Consider the following 17794-nt stretch of genomic DNA (forward strand, 5'->3'; position numbering starts at 1 on the left):
ATAATATTTAAGCAAATGTCATTGTCTGCAGTTAATTGTGCGTGTAGAGTTGAAATTCTAAAATATGTAAAGTAATTCATTTTGTATACAGTTTGTAACATTTCTATAACATGTCATGTTGTACATGATGATCACGAAATATAGTATTTCATTTCGTCTCTAGATAGCTTGTCTGATTGTGTGAATTTGTATTATGTCTAAAATTTACTGGCTACATGGCTATACTAACATTTCGATAAGTTTTGATCTGCAGTTTCTTATTTCCCACGATACACAGCACCCTCTCGAATGAAACCTTTAATCATAGCCTACATGTCTAGCTTCATAACACAATATTTACTTCAGAATTTCAATATTCGAAACAAAGAAGTAAATTATGCAGTGTTAAATTAACCAGGCCCCTATCTTTTAAGAGAAATCGGACGCAGTTGAAGGTCTGGTTACTAGAAGTCTAGAATAACCAGGAAAACGACCTGATGAAGTCAACGCTGCTTCAAATGCTGTAAATAAGCACTAGAAATAATGGACTAAGCACAAAGTGCAGAAAGTAGCTGCCTACAATTGAGTGATTCAGTATATTGCTATCAATACCTAAGTGCAGTCTACACTAATTACAAACCTGTAGAATAGAATATCTACAGCTTCATACTACAAACGTCTAAACAGAACTTATATGGATTTTCGCATGTAACTTGCAATTCATCATAAAAAAGTAATATTATGATATTGGCTTAGAGAAATCAGAGCATTTTCTCTGCAGTATTGAACAAAGCTCTTGTACCGAATTTCATTCGTGTTTCCAGCTAAGTACGTACTTATCAATATTATACAGTAGCTTTCCATTTCAAGTTTACTTTTTAAACTCTCATGGGTATTTGGTGGTTTCTCATTTTCGAGTAATTTGTTACTTACACCGGTATATCGATACCCTATGGCGAAGTCAATACGACTCCAAATCCCCAGACAGTATATTCAGTAGAATAAAGTTGTCCCTTTTAGGACTTTAAAAAAATACTGTGTGTGGCAATGTGGTTGGGCAGTGTCAGTATTTTTTAATTAAATAAGATACCTTTATGCAAGTTCCTTTCACAATTTTACAATATTTACCCGTGACGTAACTTTCTTTCAAATAAAATCAGTTGACTGATAGTCACTGTCTCACTTCAGTTGAGGTGCTTTCCTATATTCTTGTACTAAATTTGGAATAAACTCTCTTACAACTGGCACTATAATATTCACAAAATTAATGGAAGTTTAAGGTACTAAATATATCACATCTAAACCACAAACCTAGGGATTACAAATCCTCTTCTTGAGATAATGATACAACTCTTTAGACCTTAGTATCAAATATGTATCCATACTTGTGAGGACTCTCTGGAGGCAAGTACTTCTGCAGACGGAAATTCTCTGCTTTCACTCCTTGAGACGACCTGGTTGCCGCAGCATAGCCACCAAAAGAACCAACAGACGCGACGTTCGTCGAAGCCAACGTGGAGATCCCATTGGCTGCGCCGTTACTTCCTTCTTTTGGAAGATGTGCTCCAGAAGCTACGAAACCCTCATTTCCTTTCGCTGTATACTGGACACTTCTGCTAACTCCGTCGCCACCGAGAAAGGAAAATGATCCCTTGACGTTCCCCAGAGCATCAGAACTTTCTTGTTTGCCACTGCTGTCGGTCTGGTAGCTGTAGGAGTAAGCAGCGTTTCCATTATTATATTCATCATTAGAGCTATCAGCAACAACGCTTTTGAATGCTGATAATGCCTGGTAGCCAACAGCCGAGCTGGCGGCACTGACAGATCCGGGCGTGACAGGGGACACTGGTAGATGTGCGCCCTTGGCGACGAATCCCTTCTCGGCACCTGCTTCGTAGTCCAATTGCCTCGCCTTTCCATCGTCTTTAGCAGTGAAATAGAATCGACCTCTGACGTTTCCTCGTGAATCTGCGGATTCTTCACGGGAATGGTCGCCAGCGTTGTACGAAAACGAATATGAGCCATCAGGTGATAAGGATTTCACAAACGTTGAGCTGCTAGAACCTGAGAAAGGGCTGGATGAAAACGGTTGGCTGTAGGGCGACACTCCAGTCGCACTCACTGATGGTGCCACAGGCAAATGTGTTCCCTTGGCTACGAATCCGGTGACAGCTCCTGCTTCGTAATCAACTCGACGAGTTTGGCCATCATCTTTGGCTTTGAAGGAGTAACTTCCACGGATATTATTCTGAGAGTCACCTGCTTCATGGCGACTTTGATCGGCTGTATTATATGCAAACGAGTACGATCCGTCTCTATTCACACCTGCAGAAGGTGAACCTCCCAGACTGGTAGCATAGGATGTAATTGTCGACGCTGAGGGAACAGAGGCGTACACACCCACAGCTACAGAAGACTGTGCCACTGGAAGGTGGGCACCTTTGGCGATGAAGCCAGTCGCTGGACCTGCTTCGTAGTCTATATGCCTGGTTTGGCCATCGTCTTTAGCCTTGAAGGAGAAACTACCACGGACATTGTTTTGAGAATCTGCGGACTCTTGGCGACTGTGATCACCAGCATTATATGAGAAGGAATAAGAACCATCACCCGCTGCTGCTGCTGATGAAGCAGTATTTGCGGATGCAAATGAGTTACTGGAGTAGGAAGAAGCATGAGAGGCGTGACTCGATGAAGAAGCAGATGAAGAGTATCCTGAAGATGATTGTCCGAAAGCGACTTTTGATGAAGCGACTGGAAGATGAGCGCCTTTAGCGACGAAACCTTTTCCTGCCCCTGCTGTGTAGTCAACATTCCTCTGGACGCCATCCTTCGCTACATAGGAGAATCTCCCTTTAACATTGCCTTGAGAATCAGATGATTCTTCTCTAGAATGATCTCCAGTGTTGTAAGAAAATGAATAGCTGGCATCTCCAGACGGCCCTTCGTCGTCATCAGACCCTGATGGGGTACCAGCGTAAGTGCTTACAACCGGTGACCGAGAAGAGAATCCTCCGGACGGAGCTTCAAACGAATTTACAGGAACACTTGGAGAAACTGGAAGATGTGATCCTTTGGCTACAAATCCAGTCCTCGGGCCTGCTTCATAGTCCACACGCCTTGTTTGTCCGTCATCTTTAGCTTTGAAAGCGAAACTACCCTTGACGTTGTTTTGAGCATCAGCTGATTCCTGCCTAGTGCTGTCGCCAGCATTGTATGAGAATGAATAAGATCCATCATTATTAGCAACACTTTGAGATGTAGCAGCGCTTAGAGAAGCTCCGTTGACGGACGAGTAAGAAGTTGGAGATGACGGCCCGAAAGAAGAAACGGGACTTGGAGGTACCGGGATGTGTGCACCTGAGGCAACAAACCCACCGGCCGCTCCTGCTGTGTAATCGACTCGACGGATCTGGCCATCGTCCTTAGATTTGAAGGAGTAGCTGCCCCGCACGTTGTTGTGAGAATCTGCTGATTCGTCCCTAGACTGATCGTCCGTGCTGAATGAAAACGCATAGGAGCCATCCTCGTTGATCTTGCTTCTGGTGTTGGCGGCCGGGCCTGAGTATTTTGCAGACGCTGCCGGGACGTATGCATTGTTGGGCAAGCCGACGTCGTTTGACACGCCGGTGCTGCTGGCCACGAACCCGGTGCCCTCTCCAGCAACGTAGCTCAGACTGTGGCTGCCCCCGGCCTTGCTGCTGTAGGAGTACTGACCTCGGACATTACCTTTGGCGTCGGAGCTTTCAGTACGCTTGTAGCTGTCGGTGTCGATAGAGAAGGCGTACGAGGCGTCGGCATTGGCGTCGTAGTCTGCGTCAACCTGGCTGGCGTCGGAACCAAAACTGCTGCTAGCGGAGGCCTGGTAACCCGCAGCACTGCTCCCGATGCTGGAGACTGTAGATGAGAGACCACAACAAATTCTACTTAATTCGAAGAAACCTATATGGCTTTTCATAATACTCATTACACTTATTTTTATATGACATGCTATGCGTCTTTTTCTTCCTGAGATTGTTGATTAATCTTTACTTTGCACTAAAGTGTTTAAGGTATTGATACGAAATTTTCAATACAATGATATCTTTTTTTTTTTTTTTTTTAAGTTCGCCTTACTCTAACGCATCTTCAGATTATTGGTCATGTAAAAGTAAGTCATTTAATCAATCAGTCAGTGAATACACGACCGAATATAAATTAGCTTGACCAGTGCAAAACACACAATAGGTCGAAAATAATATGCTGTACCGAAAAAAATTACATCGACTGCAGAAACTGTTTGTATTAAATAGTAATATGTTGTTTATATATAGATAATACTTGTGAAAACCGAAGGATAAGAAATAACACTGTACATACAATAGCAATGTAACAATTATTAGCATGTAATATATTATATTCCTTTGAATTTGGCTGAAAACATTTTGAATTTAGTATGTAATAAACTTCGTTATTTTTAGAAAAGAGTGTTCATCTGAAACTGTGTACTGTAAAATAATTTTCATGTAAAATGTCGTTTATAAGGATGTAAATTTTTATTTTTGTCAGTTAATTTTAAATCCTTTAAATGTTTTAATATTTTATAAACAGTAAGAGGCCTTAGAAGAAGATGGAAACGTTCGTTACATTAACTTTTAAATACATGAAATAGTTTCGTATCAATAGACACTTTAGAGCAAAATTAAGATTGTATATAGCGACTTATCGGAAAGGAAAATAAAATGAATATTTGAAAATTTTTGAGTAAGCTGAAGTTATTTGATAGGATATATAGTATCTTATTTAAGCTAATTATTTCCACCTATTTGTTTGTTTGTTTGTTGATGGATAGAATAACTGAATTATTGATGGATTAGTTGGTATTTATATATTTTTTTTATTTTTGCTGTCCCATTAGACAAAGTATTTTGATGATACAAAAAATGGATTTCGAAGTTTTCTCGAAAACAAACGTTTTCATCTTTCCTGATGGGCCTACTAAAATAAGTAGTTTTGGACCTGCCGTCTGTCTGTCTGACTGGCTACCTATCCAACCGTTTCTCGGTGTTCAGCGATTTCTCCTAAACTGTAAGTAGAATTTTATTCATACTCAATATCTTCGACTCAATTTAATTGAAAATGATTTACTTCAAATGTAATAATTTTTATAAAAATTTGATGCCTTTATTTGAAATAAAAAAAAAATTGGCAATGAACACGAAATCTGTCGTAACGATTTCGTAATTTTGTTTGCTGCTCAAGATGAAAAGGTAAACGGCATGTGCCCAGACCTCTATGTTTTGGAGAAATTAATTATTGATTACGAAATTATCTCTATTTCGAAGTCCAGCAATGATCGGAAATGGAAAATCTGGACATCCAGTTCTTAAGATAAATTTCCTCCCTGTTGTAAAATTATTTCTTAAGCGTTTGCTAACCATTGATCCATCGAAATAAATCTGAAAGTTTTAGAATGAAAAGAGAGGGAATTGTTCAGGGTCTCAATAGACCAATAATATACTTTTTTCATTAAGTGTTGAGTTTTTAAATAAAAAAATAACACAATATATTATTACAATATCCATATAAGAATCGTATAGCCTATATACTTAATTATAAAAAATAAGTACATATATATATATATATAGGCCTAATGTATAGGATTATACTAACACAATAGGTACCGGTACAGTTTATCAAGTAAAATGTCTTACATTTTTAGTTGTAGATAATTCTTTTTGTGTTTAACCCATAAAACAAAAGTTAATCTTTTTTCGACTACTTATTATTTATTAAATTAATTTATAATTATCTCTTGAATAACAGTTCAAGCAAATAAATTGTAAACAGCAGTGACGATGTTCCCAAGTTGCTTTTGAGGCATAGTCTACCCAAAAAATGTATAAAAGTTATACGTAGTAACATTAGGCCTATGAGTTCGTAATAACGATGTATCGTAACACTAGGTTTAACTCCGACCCTTCCACATACTAAATCAGGGATGTCGAACAGCGCTCTCGAACTGTGAACTGCAGAGCCTTCACTCCTCCCTTACCGTGCAACGGTTGAACACAGGTAGCAGGCAGTCCGGCCGAATGATAGTAAACAAAAGCGAAACTACGGCGGCTGGTACTTTGATAACTTTTATACATCTTACCAATTGATTAGGAACTCAGTTTATATTTGCACTTGATGAACTCTGATAAACAGAGAATGTAGCTTACATGAGGATGAATTATGATAATAATAATAATAATAATAATAATAATAATAATAATAATAATAATAATAATAATAATAATAATAATAATAACAGAGTTTTATCTACTTGGTCATTCCATGAATGTTGTTCGTTAGTGACGGAAATAAATCATAATAATGTTGTTAATATCATGTTTAAAATATCAACTTTGTGTGTATGTGTTGTAGCAGTGCAACTTCAAGTTCAGAAACGTAAACTGTTTTGATGTATAAAATTAATTACTTTTAGCGTAACTTGAAACTTGTTCATAGTTTTTGTTACAGATTCAAAAATATTTTCTCCCCGAGTCCGATCCTTTAGTGAAATGACATCTACAACATCTCCATGAACATTGAAATCTGAATCGACACCCCTTATGAATATACTGCAGCTAGCTGCGCCGTATCTTTGCGGTCGGTACTTTCATCAAGAGCTATTGTGAGTAATAAGTGACAGTTTTCATTCTTGCTATCAGTTGTTCCTCCAAGTTATCTCCCATTTATGATACGCGCTCTGCAACAATATTACGAGACAAACATATAGATTTAAATCATTAACGTATTCCGGAAATATTCCTTTTGCAACAGCGATGAGACAGCCTTTCACAAATTCTCCGTCAGTAAATAGCTTTGAAGCCGTTGCAATAATTTCACAAATGTTGTAGCTAGCACGAACCAAGCTTATTCTACTAACACCTGATGATGATGGAAGGTTTTCTGACTTCAATCTTGATTTTAATTCTTCTACAGCCTTTTCAAGAGTGAAACCGGATAACTTTTCTGGTCCATAAGCTTCAGCATGACGTGTAGAATTAAAATGCCTTTTAATATTATGATGGCTAATGTAGTTCTTTTCTACATATTAAGCAATGTGCCTTTCCATCCTTTAAGATAAATATTTATCTGTCCACTCACTATTGAATCGTCGTTCCATATCCATACCAGCCGCCAGAGTTGATAAATACACTGCGTACAGAACACTGCTACAGCGAGCTGACTGACTGTCGTTTCAGCTCAGCTACGGTAGGAAACAGTATTAATCGTTTCACAGTTTGAGAGCGCTGTTCGACATCCCTGTACTAAATTAACTGTTGGCAGTCATTCCAGGATCCGAGAGTTCAGTGCGAGGCGAGGTTTGGGCTACAAGCCTCTAAAGGCATGGCTACGACCTTGACTCGTAAGCTTGAGGGGGGACCGGGGAGGGGGTATCGATTCACCACACCTCCGTGCTAAACGAGGCTATCCTTGTAGCTTACCGTCACAATAATATGTCGCGCTGTATTGGTGTTCTATGAATGCGCTGTGTTGTTGAGCGTTTGTTTAATCAAAAGTGCATGCGTATGTGCGTATTAAGTATTAATTTTGTGTAAAATAGCTCATATTGTGAGAACATTGAGGTCATTATTATTTATTTGTAGAACTGAAAGAGAAACCGTTTTAGTTGGACGTATGAAACAAAATGTACTTACAAAGATAGGAGCTCAACACTACATTTAAATATTAAAATAGCGGATGGAAGAAGACAAAATAGAAATTTTCCAATTTCGTCCATATAATAACTATCCTTGGCTAACAGGGTGCTCTGAGAAAAATAAGTTATATTGTTATATCTGTATTCTGTTTGGGGGTGAAATGAGTGATAATCATCTTCTTGTGGGTTCTGTGTCACAAAATATTTTGATAGAAAAGTCGAGAAACGTCTGCTGTATAAAAAGATATAAGGTAAACATATTTTTTCAGCCTACCAGTATTTACATCTCAGCTTCGTTAGTAGTACACAGTAATATTCACAACATAATAAAGGTAATGAATTGTTGCGAAAAGTGTAAAAGTAGACCTATAGGCTATGTCATCTTAGTATCCCTTCTCCCTGCTTACTGTCAGCACTCTAGAGATAGTTTAGTAGTATAATAGAACTGCTCTTTGTCTAACAACTATCTTAGTATAAAGAATGTGTTCAGTCTGAAAACCGAAATATTTGGAGTAAACATTCCCCGGAATGTTACAATTTCGTGCTGTTCTATGCGCCACTAGATTTACGGGTCCAGTTCGGTCGATAGAGATAGTTTTACCACGTAATGGCGAAAAAGCAATTAGAATGGCATCCTCTTGGTGAATAGTGAAGCTGGGGATCCTTTACCGTAGAAGTAGATTAATGACCAATGTTGGAATTGAAAATATAGAACGGGGAAATTTCTGATTGACACTAATGTTTATCCTTTTTATAAGCACTTAAGTATATCAATTATAATATATTCAATTTTGAATTTTTCTTTATTATTATTATTATTATTATTATTATTATTATTATTATTATTATTTCATTATTGATGTTAACGATGATTTTAATTACTATGGTACCTGTGATCTCACGTCCACATGTCAAAGCAGAAGTGGACAAGAATCCAACCAGAATGGAGGTATCGTGTGGTTAGCACGGTGACCCCCTCAGCCGTTATAGCGGGTATTCGTAACGTATTTCGTTATATATCATGCTGTGTGGGCACCTGTCCCATACACTGGCCGAAATTTCACGAGAACATTTCTTCCCCGCGAGGAACCAACGCTTTTCATAACGCGAGTCCTAGACAGAATGTGTTAGACTTCGACGCCACGGGGCTGGACTATGACTTAATAGGTACTAGATTATTCACAAATCAAAAACAAAATCTTATTATGGGAACAACAATAGTAACAATGGAAACAATAAACGTATATTATTTCTGGCACAGTACTAAAAATCACAATCTAAAATATTTAAATGCACTATTTTTGTATTAAATACACTATTTTTGTGTCAATAAATGTTGAAATCCAGCTGATATTATTTAACAAACGGCATTCAAAGTAAGCTCACTACAGAAAATGAATTCTAGAAAAAAAATGTTTTGACCGCACAGTAAATAAAAGTAAGTTTTCAGAAAAGCAAGTTCAGGAAAAATATCGCTTATCTGGCTGGTCTGGTACAAATAAGGAAACATATTCAGATAGGGAAATTTTGTTTCCCCGGTTGGGAATGAACACAGGAACGCACAAGTTGGGCAGAAAAATCCAGGAGAGAATTTACTTGGCTTTTCCCCTTCAATTCGAACATTGTTCATGGTACACAAAAGTCATTTGGTCCAAGTAAAATTTACCAATAATTTTTTTCTTCCTGATTCGCGGACAGACACATTTGCAAATTTATGAAACTGCTGAAGTCCTTGCTTATGGAATCAGGAAAGAATATAAGAACAGAATAACTATACGGGGAATGGTGCTAAGGTTCTGAAGACTTATAAGAGGTCGTGAAAAGTTCTGGAGAAACAGAATTGGACTGTCAGTGATTAAGCGGACATAATGCTTACTCTAAAATGTACTGTAATCGTGACACTTGCCTGAAGCCACTCTACTGCCGCCCCCCTCGAGCTGAGGTACGAACCCCGTGTCGCCGGCCGTGTAGGAGAGACTGACGCGCTGGCCCTTGTTGTCCACGTAGGAGTAGCGGCCCTGTACCTGGTTGGCGGGGTCGGCGCTGGCAGAAGCGCTCTGGCCTTCTCCCGTGTCGTAGCCGAACTTGTAAGCGCCGTCGTCCTGCAGCAAATAGTACTCAGCGCGGCGACCAGCGGGGATGGGTGGCACGGAGCCCGAGCACAGAACGCAGGAGACCAGCGCCAGCACCAGCATCTAGAACAGAAAGGTTGTGTGTGAGAAGAAAAGGGTGGAAACAAAGCGAGAGAGAATGGAAAGTGATGATAAAAGAAAGAATAAACAAAGGGTTGAAGAGAATGAAATGAATGAAGGGATAAAAAATAATGCATAAATCGGACACAAATTAATGGGAAAGGGAAAAAAAAATAATGATTTGAAAAGGGACAGGAAAAAACATGGAAATAAACGAAGAATGAATAAATGAAATGAACTGAAGAAAGTAACTGAAAACGTAAACGAAAAGTAAAGAAGGATGGAAGAAGAAAAGAAAGAATTTTAAATTTAAATTATGTCTTATTTAACGACTCTAGCAATTGCCGGCGATATATCAGCGTCGTCGGTATGCCGGAATTTTGTCCCGCAAAAGTTTTTTACATGACAGTAAATCTACTGACATGAGCTGTTGCATTCAAGCACACTTAAATGCCATCGACCTGGGTCGGTATCGAACCCGCAACCTCGGGCACAGAAGGCCAGCACTCTATCGACTGCGCCACCCAGGCCGACGAGAAGAAAGTACGGAAAATAAATGAGCAAGAATGCAACAACGAGAGGTGAGAAAAGGAAGAAATACAGGGACGGAATTGGAAGCAGGAAAGTACTAGAGAAAGGAAGCAATAAACGAGAAAAATTGAGAAAAGGAAAGGAAGAAACATTGAAGTAATAAATATAAATTTCGGAAGGTCTCGGGTTCGAACTCCGAGGCGGCCAATCTGATTAGTTAGTTTTTTTTTCATGGTTTTCTTAATTGCTTACGGCAAAATGCCAGGTTGGTATTTTTCTTATACCGAATTCCAAACGCTTCATTTACAGTTGCATAGAAATAAAACCGAAAGAGATAATGTCCAGGAAGGCGGTTGCGCAACTGGGTCTATCAACTGCTTATGAAGGTGGTAGCCAGCAGTCACCATCTTAATTCATTGATGAGTTTGGATGTAGAGATCAAGCTGTGTAGCTTTTGACTCCTATTTGAAGCTAGTCTCTGATTTTGGACACATAGTTGTGAGACAAATTTTATAAATAGTAAAGTCAGTGTTGTGAATGTGTCAGTTAAATAGTGCAAATAGCAATCAGTGTTTGTCAAAGTGCTGGTGTTAGTATTATGGGAACAGTGCATAAAATCGACAAGATACTGGACCTTATTATTTATACTCACAAGTTACTAATGTTTAATATTGTGGAAGGATAGATTTGTTGTAGCTTTTATAGTATTTTAGCAAGATTATCTGCATTCGTGTTACTGGATAAGCCTCAATGTTGTAGTGCCCACTGAAAAGGTATTCTATGGATTTTTAGACCTTCACGGAGACTGTGATCAGAATTAGACTTTCGGGTATTCCAGCGTGTCCTGGAACTTGACATTTCCAACGTTCCGGAACTACATACTGGCTCCAGCATCGGAGAAGATGAGTAATACCAGAGGAGTCGCCTCTCTGTTGGGCTCGTGACGCCAGGCTAATCCAGACAACTGAGACATTTTCACTCAAATTCACAACCGCTCTTTTGACGAAGTTATTTTTGTCTGAGGATTTTGATTATCATATAATTTTTGTTTTTGTATGATATGTTCACCAATTAGTCGTCCGGATTAGCTCGAAGTAACGAGCCCAACAAAGTAGACTTACCTATCTGCAATGATGATGGAATCTGAATCTAATTCCAAACCGTTAGAAATGCCAAGTTCCAGGACACGGTGAAATACCCAAAAACTTAATTCTGAATAACTATTCATTTGTTTAATTTGGTTGCATATCGATGGCTAAGAGCACAAATATTGTCTGTCAAAATATTGAAAAAATATATATATATATATATATATATATATATATATATATATTTGTATCGGTTAATTTGTCTTGGCGTAATCTTCATTCTGGACAAAAGTCCTTCCTTGAAGGAAATTCTATAAAATGATTATGATAACAAGGTAAAATCCTATGATTGACGTCTCTCAAAAATTTATTTTGCCATTTTCCAAAAATTGCTTTTATGAACATACAATCTTTGTATTCTCTGTTTTTATTTATTTTACGACGCTTTATCAACTGCGATGGTTAGGCCTATTGATCGTCTGAATGAGATGAAGGTGATAATGCAGGCGAAATGAGTCCAGGGTCCAGCGCCGAAATTTATCCACCATTTACTCTTAAAATGGATTAACGGAAAACCGCGGAAAAACTTCAACCAGGTAACTTTTCCCAATCACGGTTTGAACCCACTCGTTTCACGGTCAGGCATGTTAACCATTACTCAACCTTTCGCATTCTTACTCATCGATATCTAATCATTGTAAGTGGATACAAATCTTAAATATTTATACAGTTTTTAAACACCGATATTGTGAGAAGGAAAATAAAAATAAAAATTCTTACAATTTATGAATAATTATTTTGTGTCAGTTTGCACAAAACTGAATAAATAGATTTATTTTAGTCATATAACTTTTAATGACCTTGGATATCCTATTTTGAGGCAATATAAACTATATTTTTATACAATCTAGAAAACTAAATTAATCTTCTTATTTGAATGCAAAGTGAAATTATTACACGTATGTTTTATATTTCTAAAAATGGTTCAAGAAAATAAATTATAAAAGAAAAAATAATATGTAACATGATAAAGTAGCTAAATCGTTGCAAATCCCAAGAAAGTATGTGTCATCTATAGGACATCGACATTTTCTGCTGTCGTCCAAAATTCAGGGGCAAACAGTAATGCTATAAGTTTGTAAAATTTCAGTTCACTTCCATTCCTGTTATTTGTGTTACTTTCTTACTTACAAAATGCTTTTAAAGAACCCGGAGGTTCATTGCCGCCCTCACATAAGCCCGCCATCTGTCCCTATCCTGATCAAGATTAATCCAGTCTGTACTATCATGTCCCATCTCCCTCAAATCAATTTTAATATTATCCTCCCATTTACGCCTTGGCCTCCCAAAATGTCTTTTTCTCTCCGGCCCGGCCTCCCAACTAACACTCTATATCGTCGTTGTTCCTGCAATAACTCCTATGTGCAAAATATAAAATTTTTCAGTAGGAGAAAAAAACACATTCATTCATCCTATCGCAGCCGTACATAGGAGACTGTGAACTCTTACATTTTCGAAACAAAGAAATATATTACATATAGGAGATTTTATTATTCGCTGTATCACTATTTAAGTTATTTAATAGAGCAAAAAATCTGAAAATCATAAATATGTCACATAGAAGTTATTGCAGGAACAACGACGATATGCATTTCTGGATACGCTCATATGTGCTACATGCCCTATCCATCTCAAAGTCTGGATTTAATATTCCTAATTATGTCAGGTGAAGAATACAATGCGTGCATTTCTACGTTCTGGCTACACGGCAGATATAACTGCATTTTTTGTTTTACTACAAGTGTCTCCATTTTTCACATACGAACAAGATACAATATTATTCGGCTGTTGGAAACTTGTTCGTTTTTTCTTTAATTTTTCCATCAAGAGCAGCCTGTATTTTGTGTCCCTGATCCTTAAAAGCTGTTGTTTCCTCTTTTTGTTTGTTGATGTTTTTAAATTAGTCATGACACATATTACGAAATAAATATGGTTGTTAGTAGTTGATGCTGATGAAATGAGATCGAGCATTGTATAATGAGAAAGAATTCCGTAATTTGCATTGTAATGTTGTTGTAAGCCTGACTTTGAACGGAGTGCAAGGTGAGTCGAAGGGAAGCAAGCGATCAAGGAGAACAGCCTGTTGCGATGATGCGGTCCGCACAGTGACTCAGCTGTTGTAAACTCTCGGCAGACAAGGAATCTGTCGGTACAAAACAGATGCTCTGTTCGAATACAGGAGTGGACCATGGCAATAATGTTGTTTACATAAAACGAGCAGCAAATACAAACTTTCAATCTCATTAACAGAACATTATAGTAAATTTACATTTTATGTAACAATATTGCTCCATTTTTTAATTGTAGATCTAAAAAGTAAACAATACAGACGTGGACAAATGATTAAAAAAATTGACGATTTTTATGATAATTCTGTTCACAAAATTTGACTATTCAATTTAGACTACAGTTGACAATTTTGCATATTTCTATCATTACAATAGGCAGAAATATGCAAAAATGTCAACTGTAGTTTAAATTGAAGAGTTAAATTTTGTAAAAATATATAATAAAAATCTTCAATTTTGCTAATAATTTATATATTAGCAAAAATGTCAACTATAGTGTAAATTGAAGAGACAAATTTTGTAAAACTATAAAATAAAAATCTTCAGTTTTGCTAATAATTTGGAAATATCCAAAATGTCAACTGTATTCCAAATTGAAGACTCGAATTTTGTAAAAATATATAATAAAAACCTTCAGTTTTGCTAATAATTTGTAAATATGCAAAAATATCAAATGTAGTCCAAATTGAAGAGTTAAATTTTCTAAAATTATACAATACAAATCTTCAATTTTGCTAATAATTTGGAAATAAGCAAAAATGTCAACTGTAGTCTAAATTGAAGAACCATATTTTGTAAAAATATATTGTAAAAATCTTCAATTTTGCTAATAATTTGTCCACGTCTGTAATGGTTTTCTGCACAAAATCACACGAACTTTTTTCTAATGCAACATTTTATTTTCTCCCACTTCCGTAAAGCAGTATCGTTTTTAAACAAATCTCTGGTTTCGTGATTTTCGAAACGGGGTAAGAAACTTATAGTTTCTAATAATCGTTGAGAACTGCTACAAAAGCTCGCCGATTAGGTAACCTTCTTTGAGGAAAAAGTTGACGATATATCCTTCTTGCCTCATTTGAATTAAGACGACTTTCTCCATAAATTATTAACATGATATTCCTAAACTGTTAATCACATTGTCGAATACCGTGTACTGTACTACCATTCGCTCGGCTATAGAGCTATGAACAGGGACTTGAATTCAGCTGACCTATACTTACGCCTGTGCAGAGTACTGCCTGCTGAACACATTGCCAAGTCTCTCACGTCAGAATATTAACAAATTTATGCATGTATTTTTATTTAATTTCGCGAAAACGTAATAGAACACAAATATTTATTCAAACTAATATTAACTCTTTGCTAGGTGTATCTACTGATGTAATTGTTTTCGTAATTTTAGTAACAATATAAGCAGTATAACGCAAATAAAATAAGGAAAGAAATTTTTTTCTGGGAAAACTATCGAGTTTTGACCCTATGTTGTATGGACATTTTTTGATCCTGTAGACCGTCCGCGACGAATGTTAAAAGGACGGCACTTATACTCCTTACACCCTGTATAAGTTTACTAAATATACTGTCTGTTTCCGTGATGATGTTACCAACCCTCAGGTATTATGGAGGAGAGAAAAAGCATCAATTCGAGATAAGGAACCCGGATTCGGACACTCCTCAGTCGCAAGTTATAGCTACACCAAAACGGTTTTCGGATGCCTATTAAAGGGAAATAAAAAATGTAAATATCTTTGTTTGTAATTTTAATAATTACACAATCTCCACGCTACGAAGATTACATTTATAACAGTTGTTCAAACTATCAACTAATTTCATTTATTTCTTCATGTTATGCAAGAAGTAAATTGAAGAAAATATTGTTTGACCCGAGAACAATAACCTAACATTTTCTGACATGAGAGTCACTATTCTTGTTGATATTTATATTGTTATACATATTAGGCTGTATTGCCATACATGAATATCTGTTTTGTATGAATTTGTGCAAAATCAGTTACATACTTTTATACACCTCACAAATGAAAACAAATACGAAATTATTTTAATAAATACGTCTATGCCAAAAGACCATTTGAGAAAAAGTGTAATACACGAAAATGTGCAAGATTCGGCGTTGAACCAACTTCAACTGCTAATACTGCTGTCACTCTTTTGTATAATAACATTCCATGTGTCCTTTGGTTTTCCATGGGGTTCGTCTTATTCATTTCTGCATATAATGTGTCTCGTGCCACCTGCAAAATTTACTCAAATTCCTTTAAGTGGGACAGTCTGAACGAAGTGAGACAAATGGTCTTTAGGCTAGGAGTTCACAAAAAAGTTGATGAGTCCCAAGAACACCTGGAAATACTACTTTTGTTAACGAGAATTATTTGAAAAATAATTAATTTATTCCTACATACGTTTCATATCTGACAGTCACTGAATTACTCCGCAGGGAATTTCAATGTCGAGGAACAGCTACACTGAAAGAAGATAAGTGTAATGTGGGAGGATATGAGGAGTACTGTGATCGTGTGTGTAGATTATAATGGGTGAATAAATATTGAAAAAAGGGACGCGAGATAGATAGGACTGGAGAAATGTTCTACACCAGGACTGTCCAAGAGAGCTGCCCCGAACTGGCTCTAGGTGCACGGGTGCAGAAAGCAATTGAACGGGTGCACGAAGATGAGTGCAGTGGCGGATTCAAGCACAAGTCGTGTTTTATTCAGTGGTGCGGCTTATATATATATATATATATATATATATATATATATATATATATATATATATTCAAATAAATGTTTCTCAGATAACAATTGTCAGTTTAAGTGTATGTACAACAATTGCTCTAAACATTTATTTAGTAGGCCTATTAGTATTATACAATGAAAGAGTAATGGAACGAAGATGCTTTATCCACTAAGTCACACCGGATACCCATCCCGGTGTCGGACAGAATCGTCTCAGTTTAAGTTCTAACTCTTGGGTTCCCTCTAGTGTATTATGCCTGAAGAATACGTGCCCTTGCATGTACCATAATAAACAAAATAAGATTAATTTAATTCAGAGATTACAGTAAACTTAACATATAAAGACCATTTCTCTTGACTACAAAAAATGCCATGAGATTACACTACGTGTGTGTCTGTGCTATAAGGCGTGAAATATCTGAACTTATAGACTTATAAAATGGAGAATAAAATTCACCGGTACGTAAACAATGTCAGCACGACAAGATCACAGTATGCCGGCATCTCAAATAGCTATCATCAGTCGTTAGACTTACTGGAACATTATTATCATTGCAAATATTAATAATAACGAAATATCAATAACATTATTATTACTCATAATTGAACTTGTCTAGTTTAAGGTGGCTTTCTCGAGATCCTCATGTCCACCGCTGTAGAGAAATGGTTAGCATATCTGACCGTGAAACGAGCGGGCCCGGGTTCCAATCCTTGTTGGGAAAGTTATCTGGATGAGATTTTTTCCGGAGTTTTCTCTCAATCCATTAGAACAAATGCTAGGTAACTTTCGGCGCTGGATTCTGGACTTATTTCGCTGACATTATCATGTTCATCTCACTCAGTTGCTAGATAATCATAGGAATCGATAAAGCATCGTAAAATAAACCAATTAAAAGGAAAAGATGCTGCGTCATTTTTGTACGACACTCGTCTACGACCAAATCATAGGTATTAGCATCTTTATATTTTTATAGTGGCGCTCCACATTATATTAGTCACGAAAGTACCAAATATCAGGCATCTCGATCGTTCTTCTACTTGAAGAAAATAAGGTTTTTCTTTTCAATCTATATCCTGGGTAAAGAAACTTCCGTGTCTCCTCTCCAATCTGCGTTGTTCGAATTCATATTATTAGAGCGATCGGAGTTTATAAAATATCATTGGATATATGGGCATTATTTGCTTGTTTTCTAAAGTTTATAAAATAACAGAAGTAAATCTATGTCATTTATTCGGTTAATGGTATTAGAAATACAAATAAAGTAACATATAGGCTTGAGTCTATTTATAAGCAATATAAAGCGTTTATATTAGAAGCTTACAGTGTATTTAGATTTACATTTGTTGTTTTACATACGTTAGAAAATACGTAAAGAACTTATTTCAGTTATACAGTATTACAAAGAGAGGGATAGTTCTTTAAGAAGACGCCTAT

At 36.8% G+C, this 17794-nt stretch overlaps 1 protein-coding gene across 1 annotated transcript in view; it reads right to left on the minus strand.

Moving 5' to 3' along the window:
* Window positions 1-900: 900 nt before the first annotated feature.
* Window positions 901-17794, minus strand: part of LOC138713525 (streptococcal hemagglutinin-like) — a 35129-nt gene continuing 18235 nt past the window's right edge. The window contains exons 2-3 of the mRNA XM_069845696.1: window positions 9573-9861; window positions 901-3873 (exon numbers count right to left, since the gene is read on the minus strand). Of these exons, the coding sequence (XP_069701797.1) occupies window positions 1334-3873; window positions 9573-9861 (2829 nt within the window). The 3' untranslated portion in view covers window positions 901-1333. The remainder of the gene's footprint in view (window positions 3874-9572; window positions 9862-17794) is intronic.

This window comes from Periplaneta americana, chromosome 14, assembly GCF_040183065.1.
Source record: "Periplaneta americana isolate PAMFEO1 chromosome 14, P.americana_PAMFEO1_priV1, whole genome shotgun sequence".
Lineage (NCBI taxonomy): Eukaryota > Metazoa > Arthropoda > Insecta > Blattodea > Blattidae > Periplaneta > Periplaneta americana.